This window comes from Rhineura floridana, chromosome 7 (genome assembly GCF_030035675.1).
Source record: "Rhineura floridana isolate rRhiFlo1 chromosome 7, rRhiFlo1.hap2, whole genome shotgun sequence".
NCBI lineage: Eukaryota > Metazoa > Chordata > Lepidosauria > Squamata > Rhineuridae > Rhineura > Rhineura floridana.
Genome location: NC_084486.1, coordinates 102,982,184 through 102,996,431, shown reverse-complemented (window position 1 = coordinate 102,996,431; position 14,248 = coordinate 102,982,184). Strand labels below are relative to the sequence as shown.

The window sequence follows — 14,248 nt, the reverse complement described above, 5'->3', positions numbered from 1 at the left end:
TGGAGTGTTTTTTCCTCTTGCACATATATGATTATATTTTACAGCATTAAAAAGAAGTTTCAGTTAACTTGAAGGATACTGTCTCCTGCACAGGCAATAGTTTGCTGAATTTTATTTTATTTTATTGGATGAACTGCTTCTTACCGCCCCCTTCCCTTTGACCCTAGGTATCCTCCCAATCCTATGTTTTATGACTATGAAGCTTTACTATTCACCTTAAGAAGAAATTCAATTTTCCTGCCATATAAATGTATTTGTTTAGAGAGGAGCGACTGTGTGGTGGAGCAGAGCTGCCCTCCCAACACTGGCATTACTGTAGCTTACATAGATTGGGCAGAAGTGGGGCAGAGTGGTGGTGAGATCAGGGCTGGAGCCAATCCAGTGTTCCTGCCAGTGTGTCTGCAAAACCCCAACCTCACCTCAGCCACAATTTCACTCCAAAGTATTTTAGGGAGAGATGAAAATGAATTCCTCCAATCAAGAATAAATTCTGGAATACATTCTGCACATGCTTGTAGGTTTGTACAGTGTTGTGAGATGCCATTGTACACTACCTAGCACTACCTAATGGATCTTTCCTGAGCCATACTGAGTCTTCTCTCATCTCAGATATGACATACCAAGTAGGTGATGATATTGCCACCCTTCAGTACACAGAAAGCACATGAGTGTAGCCATATGTGAGACCTTAAGGCATGTAAGGTAAGTTCAGCATGCTCAACTCTCATGTGTTTTGGTAATGTTCCAAAAAAGAGCAGATTTCCAACTGGAAATCGTGGTTCCATCTCTGTTGGGATAGAACTGTCTTGGCCCCATTCACTTGTTTTTGTTAGTAAGCTTGAAGCATATTCCGACTCATTTCAGTATCCAGAGCTAAAAACAATCAGTATTACCACACATATCATATCATTGCCTGTGACAATGTAGTTTGTGCTATATAAAATTAAGAATTGGGAGTGATATGCATGCTTCCTCAATTCTCTCTCAAGATTCAAATTTGAGAATGGCAGCAACGCTTTCCTACTTGGTAGGCACATGGAAGAAGGCTTTCTCAACAGTGGCCCCATATCTGTGGCATTCAGTTTCATCCCTTGGTATTTTTTAATGGGCTTTAATGATTTATCTCTTCCCTGTCACTCTTAGTACTCTATGAGTCCTCTTTCCAGCCTCTGATTTAGGACCCTGTACCTGGAGGTGGGCTCTGCAGCAGAGAAACCTGCTCTGTTGGTCAGATGAGTCTCCTTTGTTAGTGACCAGGTGGGCTAATGGGTATATCATGTGTCCATTAACTGGCGAATGGGCCAGGGAGATCCTTTTGTTATTGAAACACTTCAGGAGAGCCCCCACCTCTTGGGGCCAAAAAAGAGGCTTTTGGTTTTAGTTTAGTTGGAGGAAAGGCTGGGAACTGAAAACATGCAGAGAGGCTGGCTCCCAGCATCATGGCTTTAGGGTGCCTTCTGTAAGCCTGATGGAAAAGCAAGATCTATTGGACTGCTAATGCTTTGAACCTCTCCATCTTAAGCTCAGATTGGAATGTGTATAAACAAAAATCATATTTCCTAAAAGACACCACAGTCTCTGCTGACCTTCTTTCCAAGGAAACCAAACCCTCGGTAAAAACAGGGACCCCTGGAGATCTTCCACCACTCGGAGATTGGGGTGGCATGCAACACAGGCTACACAAGCTAGTTGTTATTGGATTTGATATAGTGTTTCTAGTTTTACGCTGGTCTGTTATTTTCATGCTGACTTTTTTACACTATTATGAATTTTTAACATTTTAAAAGGTTTTTAAATTGTTCTGTTTTGGTGGTTTTGTTTTTATATTTGTATGTCAATTTGTAAAGAGTTTCCCCTAGAAGACCAAGTTATAAAGTTATTAAATAAATATTAGCAGCTCCTACTTCCACCTCCTCACTACTTTAGCACATAGCCTTTAGTGTAGGGACATATATTCTCAACTAGAAAACCCCATTATTAACATTACTGTACCAACACAAGGCTTTTGTATTGATATACAAAGCCCTGAAGAACTTGGTTCAGGATATCTTATGGACCACATGAGCCCTTATATCCCAACCTGATCACTGAGACCATCTGGAGGAATGTTGTTAGTTGACCCCTGTGCTACAGAGGCCTGACTGTCCTCAGCTAGAAGTTGGGCACTTAGTGTTGTCAGTCCTATGCTTCCAGCAGAGATTCATTAGGCATCTTCACTTTTGACTTTCAGGTGTCTCTTGAGACATTTTTTATGTCAGAAGAAGGCTAGGACTGGGGAGGGCAGCTGTGAGAGAACTAGAAAAAGTCCTCAAATGCAAAGATGTGTCACTGAACACTAAAGTCAGGATCATTCAGACCATGGTATTCCCAATCTCTATGTATGCATGTGAAAGTTGGACAGTGAAAAAAGCAGATAAGAGAAAAATCAACTCATTTGAAATGTGGTGTTGGAGGAGAGCTTTAAGCATACCATGGACTGTGAAAAAGACCAATAATTGGGTGTTAGAACAAATTAAACCAGAACTATCAGTAGAAACTAAAATGACGAAACTGAGGTTATCATACTTTGGACACAATGAGAAGACATGATTCATTAGAAAAGACAATAATGCTGGGAAAAACAGAAGGGAGTAGAGAAAGAGGAAGGCCAAAGAAGAGATAGATTAATTCCATAAAGGAAGCCACAGACTTGAACTTACAAGATCCGAAATGGGTGGTTCATGACAGATGCTATTGGAGGTCGCTGATTCATAGGGTGGCCATAAGTCATAGTCAACTTGGAGGCACATAACAACAACAAGCCTATGCAGTTGTTTAAAATGTTCTTGAGTAGCTAGTCACTTTAATGATTGTTTTATAGGGATAATTAGGAAAGGTATTGAAAATAAAACAGCCGATATCATAATGCCATTGTATAAATCTATGGTGCGGCCGCATTTGGAATACTGTGTACAGTTCTGGTCGCCTCATCTCAAAAAGGATATTATAGAGTTGGAAAAGGTTCAGAGGAGGGCAACTAGAATGATCAGGCGGATGGAACGACTCCCTTACGAGGAAAGGTTGCAGCATTTGGGGCTTTTTAGTTCAGAGAAAAGGTATGTCAGAGGAGACATGATAGAAGTGTATAAAATTATGCATGGCATTGAGAAAGTGGATAGAGAAAAGTTTTTCTCCCTCTCTCATAATACTAGAACTCGTGGACATTCAAAGAAGCTGAATGTTGGAAGATTCAGGACAGACAAAAGGAAGTACTTCTTTACTCAGCGCATAGTGAAACTATGGAATTTGCTCCCACAAGATGCAGTAATGGCCACCAGCTTGGATGGCTTTAAAAGAAGATTAGACAAATTCATGGAGGACAGGACTATCAATGGCTACTAGCCATGATGGCTGTGCTCTGCCACCCTAGTCAGAGGCAGCATGCTTCTGAAAACCAGTTGCCAGAAGCCTCAGGAGGGGAGAATGTTCTTGCACTCAGGTCCTGCTTGCGGGCTTCCCCCAGGCACCTGGTTGGCCACTGTGAGAACAGGATGCTGGACTAGATGGGCCACTGGCCTGATCCAGCAGGCTCTTCTTATGTTCTTATGTTCTTATACTGTTTTTAGTGTTTTTTATGTTTTTATATTGCTGAATACTGCCCTGATATTTTATGAAATGGTGATATATTAACACTTTTTGTAAACACATAAACAAACAAACAGACTCCATCTGCACTATACTTTTAAAGCTGTATAGTACCACTTTAAAAAGCCATGGCTTCCCCACAGTTCTGGGAACTGTAGTTTGTTATGGGTGCTGAGAGTTGCTAGGGGACTCCTATTACCCGCACAGAACTACAATTCCCAGAGTTTGATGGGAAGAGAGGACTCCTAACAACTCTCACCACCTTTAACAAACCACAGTTCACAGGAGTCTTTGGGGGAAGCCATGTCTGTTTAAAGTGGTATAATACTGCTGTAAATGTTATTCATATATATGGCCCTTTGAGTTCACTTTAGTTTTTCCAGATTTATCTGAAAAATAAATCTTATGTTCATACTCAGAACTCTCTGTTATAAAGACTGAGATGGCTTTTGCCAAGAAAAAATATAGCTTCATGGCAAAAACAGTGTCATATGTTCCCATATTTTGATGGAGGGACAGTCCATAACAATATCATCTTCTGTGCACACCCTGTATGCAGTCCCTAGTTATGTGCTGAATTTTAAATTTAGTCTATGAGGCCTCTTTCCAAAACTCACTTAGGTCAATGGCAATCACTCCATCAACCTGCCATTGACTTCAGCCAGCTTGAAAACAGCCTCCAGGAGAACAATATCTGAAACTAGTTCATTCTTGTGACAGCTAAATAGCTAACAACTTACCTTTCTCCCCAAGGTCTGGCAGTCACTCTAGCTATTAAATAAAAAAAAAATCTCTGTACAGTTGGCCTACATTATAAGCACAGTTTCCATTTGCACAGTGCTCTTAACAAACACAGTCCCAATGATCACATAAATCTTAATACCCTCTACAGGTAAATAAAAAGTTGCAAGCTGATATATCTATGTGATACAAGATGGAGTTCTATAGACACATTTAATCATATGCAGGAGACTACTAGAGCCATGGAATGCCTAGAAAGAAAGGAAATAAAACACCACAACAGAGATCCACAATTCCACAGGGCTCAGATGTACACGTGAAGCTACAGGAACTGAACTTTTCTCTTAAACATTGTGTAATACTATGTACTCATGACACCATGACACAAAAAGGACATTCTTTTACAATGAAGAAAATGCAGCAAGCAACCTTTACTAACACAGAAACACAATGTTTGTGCACATACCTGGGCTGTTGAATCAATGCGTATATTTATGATTTTACTGGACTTAAACATTTCTCGCAACAAAAAAAGTATGTTGAGGACATATATCGGCCATCATCCTGTGTGTGAGTCCAAAAGGAATTGAGCTGAATTGGTTTCTTAATATTTTGCTCAATAGGCAAAAGAAGACAACATCAGTATGATGGGGTTTCTCAGCCTTGGTACTTGTGAAGTGGAAAGGCCCTTCATGAGCTAAGGTTTTCAACCGGGTGTACAGTGCACAGTGTTGTCACAATATGGGAGCAAAGAGAAGGGGTTGACAGGATTCTGGCTTAGAAACATAAGAAGTCTGATACTCAGTCATACCATTGGTCCATCTAGCTCAGAATTGTCTACACTGACTAGCAATGGCTCTCCAGAATTTCAAGGCAGGAGTCTCTCCCAGACCTAACTGGAGGTGCTGGGGATTGAACCTGGGTCCTTCAGCATGCAAAGCATGGAAAATATATGTTCTACCATTGAGTGGTGGCCCTTCCATAAACCTTAATTTAGGGTTATTGTAAACTCTTAACTTTGGATTATTATAAACTCTATGAGGGTAGGCTTCAGTTACATCACCTATTTCACCCTTAACTGTATTGTATTTAAATATATATACATTAGGGGTGGGCATGAGGTGTGGATGAAATCCAAATGCTAAATAAAAGCAGCCCACTTTGGTAATATCTGGACTACTTAGCAGCTCTCATCCAAAGTGGTCAAAAATGAATTAGACTAAAATGGTTCAAAGGGAATCGAGCTTCAGATCCACTTGATACTATTTTGAACCTCCCTCTTGATAAAAAGAAAACATCAAGCAGTATAGAGTTTTGTGACTGACAGGTCTAGATTCCAATCAGGGAATGACTATACCAGGACTATACTATTACAATGTTTTGGGGAGGAACACAAACTAACACATCAGACACTCTTCTCAATATCTGCTGTTTGTGATTATGTGTGTCTAGGCAGCAGCAGCATTCAGGATCTCTGCGATTCCAAAACTGTCTGGAGAACCACCATTAACTGGAAGATGTTATCTGTTTATTGTGTCCACATCCTCATCAAACTCTACCCCTCTACCCCCTTAGCCGACCTGCTCACTTGGCATAATGCTTGATGGGCAAGGGTCCCCAGGTAACCTTGCCAGGTCCTGCCACACATGTATGGATCTTAGGACACACTGTCATGCCAGATAGTTTGCTGCGTTAGATGGCTTTGGACCCATCAGGCAGAATTAGAGTAGTAAGGGTCATAGAGGAGAACACCACTTTGGTGGGGACTGCTGCTTTTGCTATTGCACACAGTTCAAAATCCAACTGCTTTTAACATAAATCCCATGATAAGCTAAGCTATTCAGCTCTGAAATAAAGAATGAGAAGAACCCGCACTAGTGGGTTAGAGCTCTTGGGTTTTACAAGCAGGTAGGGTTTTATTAGGACTGGACCAAGGTCCCCACCACCTTCACTGTACTTTTGTTTCCAATGGGAAGGGGGGATTCAGCAATATCCATTGTTTTCTCCTAGCAACCATTTCTTGCTGCATTACTTTATAGGAAATATCTCCCCTATTTGACATGGATCTTTATGTGAGCTGCTTTCTCATATAGCTCAGCTGAGCATCAGAGTAATTACTCCTCCCAGTCAACTATGTTTCTAAAGGGCTGAAAATAGGGGGAAATGGTTTCAGAGATGTGCTGAGATGTATTTCCCAAGCAAGCAAGATAAAATTGTTGAACTTTCTTCAGTACACAAAACAAAATGTTTGAAAACTGAAAACCCAAGATACTCATTTTCTCTTCAAAATCATGGATAAAAAGAAATCAGCTAGAAATACAAAAAGAATAAGGTGTGAGCACCTGTTATTCAGTACATGCACCTTATACTTCATTTTTAAAATCCCATGTCGCAGTGCCCTCTCCAATAAAGAACTATACTAAATAGCTCTTGATTACAAAAACTCCATTTCAATCATCTTGATTGCTCCCTCCATACAATATTCAAAACATTTGCCTTCCAGTCATGCTATTGTAATGAGAGTAGGGATTCTCTTGATCACCATTTGCATTTTACTGATGATAACTAGTTATTATCCTCTGATGCTCAGCTGAACTCCGTGAGAAAGCAGCTCAAATAAAGACAGATCCATGTCAAATGGGGGAGATCTTTCCTATAACGTAAGGCAGCGTGAAATGGCTGCTAGGAGAAAACAAAACCCCTGTGCACACTTTCAATTTATAGTTTTGTCAACACTCAGATGGAGCTTCAGATATAAAAATGCTCATCTCTGAAATTAGACAAATATTAAATCATTCTGATGGAAGAGAGATGTTACTGCCTGCCCTATTGTAAGGGATTTTGCTGAAAAACAAAGAATGCGCCACATTTTAGTGCTTGTGTGATGCTCCTTTAAAAGGAGACAATAGCACTACAACCTGTCCCCCACGATGGATGGGAAAATATACTTGCTGCAGGAGCAATGGCTGGGTAGGATATGTATTACATTTAAAGCTCTCTTTTGGTTTCCTTTTTCTTTTCTTTTGCGAGGGTATACTGTATGTGATTTGTTGTTGTTAAGTGGGGAATATCTATATTATGAAGAAGGAAAGTGCATAGCCCACAAAGAATTAAATAAAAATTAATTAATTTGCAATATATGCCATGGAAGGGGCACAAGGATGCCCTTGAGTGTATTCACCTTGTTTTGAAGGAATACAAGTATACTCTCACATCCTTGACTGGTCCAGCACTGATGTTAGACATAAGACACTGTTCTAAAAATATACTTTAAAATTGTCACAAAAAAGGGGGGTGGGTTACAAGGTGTGCTGTTGGCGACATTTCATAGAACTGCTAACTTATCACAAATACTGTCATACAGATAATAGTCATTCAGACATATTCCTACATGGCACTCACGATTTCAGTTAGAATTGAACTGGGATAAAAATTTAGTTTTCATAGCCACAAAATATTATAGCTTGGATATGGGTATATCTTAAGAAAAGTCATCGGGATCACCTCCAACAAGTGAGTTAAAAATTGCACATAAATGATTTGTGCAAACAACTAAACAACAAAACATAATTGCTTGAAATGGCTATAAGAGAGGTACCGCTTGTGACAAAGGATAAGATACAATGACTAAGATCAAAGGTCTCTGAAAATGTTGCTTTTTTTCTACAATTGATCCTCTAAATGTTTTTACAAAGTTTTTTGAATACCAACTAGATCATCAAGATTTATTCAGAGTGAACTTTGCAGTCCTAAGAGTTGTCTCCTGATCCCACCATTCTCTGGGGGTAAACTTGGTTTAGACTGCATACACCTGACAACTAAGACAGCAAAAGGCCAGGAGCTATCTCACAGGATGAACAAAAGCCAAATTGTTAACCAGAATAAAAAAGCACCAATTTTGTACATTACCCAAGCAAGCTGCACCAGACTGGCGGTTACTAGAGACAGGGCCATTTCAGCAGTGGCACCACACCTAAGGAATTCTCTCCCTAGAAATGTATGTATTCATATACATGTACTGGTATTTAAACACACGCTGAAGTCATTTTTGTGTCTTTCTGTTGAAGTGTGAAGTACAGGGGTGGGTGTTTTTAATCCCTTTAGAAGAGGGATTGTTACAAAATTAATGGTTTTATGCTGTTCTAATTTTTTGAGCCAACTTGGGAGGAGTGTGCCTTGAAAGGCAAGCTAAAAACCCATAAATAAATCCATAAATAAATGAAAATGTGGCCTAGAATTCATAACTGTGCAATAGTAAGCACTCACCATTTCTGTCAATGGCAAATGGAACATCTGTTGTGACAATTTCATAATTGCATATCTGGCTGTATTGAGGAGAACAATCTTCATCTAAGGCTTCCACCTGTAATACACTGTCATAGATCTTTCCCTCTGTCACAGTAGCCTTATAGGATGTTTCTTTAAAAGTTGGTGCAAATTCATTGATATCCTTTACCTGGATATGGACCACAGCCCTAAAATGAAGAGAGATCCGTTTATGTCTCACAATATAATGCAAATATCAGTTCATTTTCCAAGCCCACCATGAAGTGTTGTCGTTTATAAAGTACATAATTTGTGCTTAATTTAACTATGATAAAATAATTCAAAAGCAATTTCCACAGAATCGTTACAATCAAAAGAAAAGAGCTGCAGAAAATGCAAAAGTTAAAACATGAATGTGAACAAATGAAAGAAACAGCTAAGAATTAAAATATGTGTTTTAAATGGGGGCTCTGTTGAAATAAATTCTTGCAATGCTTGCGTTTTTATTTCATTGTTGTATTTTATTTGCATGACAGTGCTCAAATATGACAACCTTCACATTAAACAAAGAACTGCTACAGGAAATGAAACAATGAGAGTCTATGATCAATTTCTAATTTTTTACCACTTTAAATAAGAATAAGGCACTGGGCCTCTCTCCATCATGTTGATTTGTTAGGAGAAGTTTAGCTAAAAGAAATTATTTCCCCAATGATCAGTAAATAAATCATATTCTCTATACTCCATTTTCAAAGTTCTAGCCCTGCGCTCCTGATAACATGGAAGTATTATGCAGCTCAAACACCTTCCTCAATGTGACATGGTACCTCTCCCACAAATTATTCCTTTATCTTTCTCCAAAATGTGTCTGGTGGCAGCAGTGATAACATCATGGTCTTGGGAATAGGAGGATGGTGTCTGAGCCTCCATTATGTCCTATATTGCTGCCAAAGCAGATACCCAACAGTCTATCCTCCTATTTCCCCAAAAAATCTCCTGTTCAAGGTCTCAAACAGTTTTGGTAGAATATCTTAACATGAAAAAAAACATGCTTTTGAGCTGTATTCATACGTTTTCATAGCCGATAGATCTTTTTACCAGAATTTAACCATAATAGCTCATTTAAACATAGATTTGGGACTAATATTAGACAGTGACTAAATATAATGAATAAGTGTAAACACAATAAAAAGGACATTTTAACTAGACTCTTGGTTAATGTAATAACATCTGATGAGTTATATACTACAACATGACACTAGACAGGATTGCCTGCTTTGTGTTTACCAGGAGCAAAACAGAAAGTCATTTGCAACTCTGATCAGATCAAATGCATCAGAAAGGCCACAAAAAAGAGATACAGGGATGGCATCAGAAAGGCTAAATCTGAGAATGAGCTGAGGTTAGTGAGGGATACTAAAAGAAACAAAACAGCTTTCTTCAGGTACATTCATAGTAAAAGGCAGAAAAAAGAAATGGTGGTTCAGCTACTCAATGAAGATCCCAAAATGATAACAGATGACAAAGAAAAGGCCCAGCCCTCTCCCCAAGGAGGATCTATGACCCTCCTGACAAATGTGAAGTACAGGTTGAAGGAGTAGCTTGAGATTGATAGACAAATGGTCAAGGAATACCTAATTACTATGAACGAGTTTAAAATTCCAGGATCCAATGAACTGCATCTTAGTTGGAAGTGGTTGAAAAACGCTCAGGACCACTGTCTATTATCTTTGTGAAATCATGGAGGATGGGTGAAGTGCCGGATGACTAGAGAAGAGCTAATGTTGTCCCTATCTTCAAAATTGGCAAAAAAGAAGAAACTAGGAACTACAGACCAGTCAGTCTGACATCAATCCCTGGCAAAATTCTGGAGCAGATTATAAAGCAGCCAATCTGTAAGCACCTTGAAAGTAATGCAGTGATTACTAGGAGCCAACATGGATTGCCAAAAACAAATCCTGCCAGACTAATCATATCTCATTTTTTCATCAGGCAAACTCCGTGGTAGACTGTGGGAATGTTGTGGACATAATATATCTTGACTTCAGCAAAGCTTTTGACAAGGTGCCCCATGATATTCTGATTAGCAAGCTAATTAAATGTGGGCTGGATGGAACAACTTTCAGGTGGATCCACAGTTGGCCACAGAATTGTACTCAAAGAGTGCTTATCAATGGTTCCTTCTCAAACTGGGGGGAGGAAATGAGCAGGGTACCAAAGGGCTCAGTCCTGGGGCCAGTGCTCTTCAACATTTTTTATTAATAAATTGGATGAGGAGCTGCAGGGAATGCTTATCAAATTTGTAGATGATACAAAATTGGGAGGGATAGCTAATACCTTGGAAGACAGAAACAAAATTCAAAGGGATCTTGACAGGCTTGATCTTTTCAGCATCGGGCTGAAAGCAACAGGATGAAATTTAACAGGAATAAGTGCAAAGTTCTTCACTGAGGCAAAAGAAACCACCTGTACAGTAATAAGATGGGGAATACTTGGCTCAGCAAAACTACATGCGAGAAGGATCTTGGAATTGTTGTTGATCACAAGCTGAGTATGAGCCAACAGTGTCATGTGGCTGCAAAAAAGGCAAATGCTATTTTAGGCTGCATAAACAGAAGTACAGTTTCCAAATTGTGTGAAGTACTAGTTCCCCTCTCTTTGGCACTGGTTAGGCTTAATCTTGAGTACTGCGTCCAGTTCTGGACATCACACTTTAAGAAGAATGAAGATAAACTGGAACGGGTTCAGAGGAGGGCAACAAGGATGATCAGGGGACTGGAACCAAAATCCTAGGAGGAGAGATGGAAAGAAGTGGGCATATTTAGCCTTGGGAAGAGAAGACTGAAGGGATATATGATAGTACTAATCAAGTACTTGAAAGTTTGTCACACCGAGGAAGGCCAGGATCTCTTCTCAGTCATCTCAGAGTGCAGAACATGGAATAATGGGCTCAAGTTACAGGAAGCCAGATTTCTGCTGCAGATCAGGAAAAATTTCCTAACTGTTGGAGCGGTATGACAATGGAACCTATTACCTGGGACAGGCTCTCCAACACTGGAGGCCTTCAAGAGGCAGCTGGACGGCCACCTGTTGGGTATGCTTTAACTTGGCATCCTGCATTGAGCAGGGGGTTGGACTCAATGGCCTTATAGACCGCTTCCAACCCTGCTATTCTGTGATTCCATGGAATCCACAGATATCTGGGATTAAGACAGGTCAGCAAGAACTCAAAATGATGTTGGGTTAGATGAAATTATTCTGGATCAATGGGACTAAAGTAATAAAATCAATGGGACTTAAATGAGTTTTGAGTAATTTATACCATTGATTTCAATGGGATAGAAGTGTTACATTCAAAGCTTAAATTATCGTTAATCTTAATTATTATTTGTTGAAACAAGCCAGCTTCAAAAGCGTGCAAGTTCAAAGCTCACATTCTCATCACTATCAACCATGCTTTATTGTGACATCCAGATGGAATCACTATATCAATGGTAGCTGAGTGCTTTATATGTAAACAAAGCTTTTATCCGCATGGAAATAGGTAAAATAGGTAAAAGTGGATTATTAATAAGAACATACAAAGGGTCTGCTGGATCAGGCCAATGCCCATCTAGCCCAGCATTTTGTTTTCATAGTTGCCAGCCAGAGGCCTATGGGAAGCCGGCAAGCAGGTTCTGAGTGTAAGAGCACTTTCCCTCTCTGCAGTTTCCAGCACTGGTATTTAGAAGCATACTGTCTCCAACCATGGAGTAGGGATGGAAAGATCTGTCGATTGTGGTTCTCTCCGTTTCTCACTTTTCCAGTCTTAAATTCAGGTCTCCACATTTCTGCAGCAATTTGCAGGGTGTTTTTTTTTTTTTTTAAAAAATCCTCATGAAAATTCTGCAGTATTTTAGTGGAAATTTCTCCTGATAATCACATTTTTGTAGGCAGGTTTGACAAATGTACACAATTTGTAAGCAAGTTCTCCAAATATAATGCATTTTGGTATGCATTCATTTTTAATGCACGCTTTCCCCTTACATATGCATTTTTGCAAACATTGGTTGGTTGGCAAACTGCATTGCAAAATTCATGCAAATTTCAAAGGATTTCAGTTTTCATACTGTTTAAGAAAGTGTGAATTTGATGGATTTGATAGATTTAAATGTGAACTGAAACTAATTGTTTGCCTATCCCTAACGTGGAGGCAGAGCATAGTCATCATGGCTAGTAGCCATAGATAGCCTCATCCTCCACATATATCTCTAATCTTACTTTAAAGCCATCCAGGTTGGTGGCCATTACTGTCTCCTGTGGAAGAGAATTCCATAGTTTAACTATGCACTCCATAAAGAAAATCTGTTCATGCTGTAACAATATTTTTTTTTAAGGAAAGAATACAGGCTTGACGCTGTCTTGGTTTAAGTTTTAAATGAGCTGAATAACTGACATGTCAAATATTTCCAGTATTTCCAGGGATGAAATAGGTTTAACAACCAACCTAGAAATTTGAAATTAAAAACAAAAAGTTTGACAAAATGAGTAAAGATACTAACAAAATTAAAGGATTATTGTAAAAAAATATTTCCTGATATCCACCTCAAAAAGGAAGAAAGGTCCAGCAGCATTCTCTTGTACCAACTTAAAAGAAAATAGTTCTGACATGATATATTATTGTTACACCTTACAGGATAAACAAGATTTACAAATTTAGTAATGCTAAATGCTGTTGCAGGTAGTGTACATTTATTCTGAGAAAATACAGTATTATTCACTATCAGCCTATTGAGCAGCTATAATATTCTCTTTAACCTACCTATCAATTCAGTCAAGGATTAGCTGAGTAAAAACAGAACATTGGTGGGAAAACGTTCTAAGAGTGTCCAATTAAAGGAACAAACATAAGATCTTAAAACAGTTGGTTTCTGTTTATTAATGTTTAGGAACATTGTTTATCATTAGCTTGTATCAAATACAGCTGTTTAAGTTCATCACAATGATTTGTGCTTCAACATCACTTTTTACAGCAAATTATAACCTTTTCCCTTTTTTCTTGAATCTGTTATTTTCAATACATTAAGGAGACTTTAATATGACACACAAGCTTGTTGACTGTAATATGACACACAAGCTTGTTGGTTTTTTGTTCTGTATTAATAAAAATATTCAAAATAAGAAACATATAGTAAAATTTCCCCAAGTGTTGATATTCATTTGGTTTGCTTCCCTGTCCATGCTTCACATCTTTGGTTGAGGCTTGCAAGAATAGGGAAATGCAACGTGTGATGACATCAGGACTACATGTCACAGAAGCTAGGGGAGAATATTGCATTGGCTGTCTTGTGTAACAGGTAACTCTGATTTTCAGATTTGGGTAATAACTTGACAACATGCTATGTTAACACCCTGCATATGTTTCAGAAAATCTTCATTTATTTAATGGTGGGGTGAAGGAAAGTAAATTAGATATTCCAGTTGCAGACAGTTTGATCTAGAGCAGCCTTTCCCAACCAGTGTGCCTCCAGATGTTGTTGGACCACAACTCCCATCAGCATCAGCCAGCATTACCAATGGCTGAGGCTGATGGGAGTTGTGGTCCAACAACATCTGCAGGCACACCGGTTAGGAAAGG

At 39.0% G+C, this 14,248-nt stretch overlaps 1 protein-coding gene across 1 annotated transcript in view; it reads right to left on the bottom strand.

Moving 5' to 3' along the window:
- Window positions 1-14,248, bottom strand: part of CLSTN2 (calsyntenin 2) — a 786,289-nt gene that overhangs the window by 201,544 nt on the left and 570,497 nt on the right. Inside the window, exon 4 of the mRNA XM_061636759.1 lies at window positions 8,632-8,840. Within this exon, the coding sequence (XP_061492743.1) occupies window positions 8,632-8,840 (209 nt within the window). The remainder of the gene's footprint in view (window positions 1-8,631; window positions 8,841-14,248) is intronic.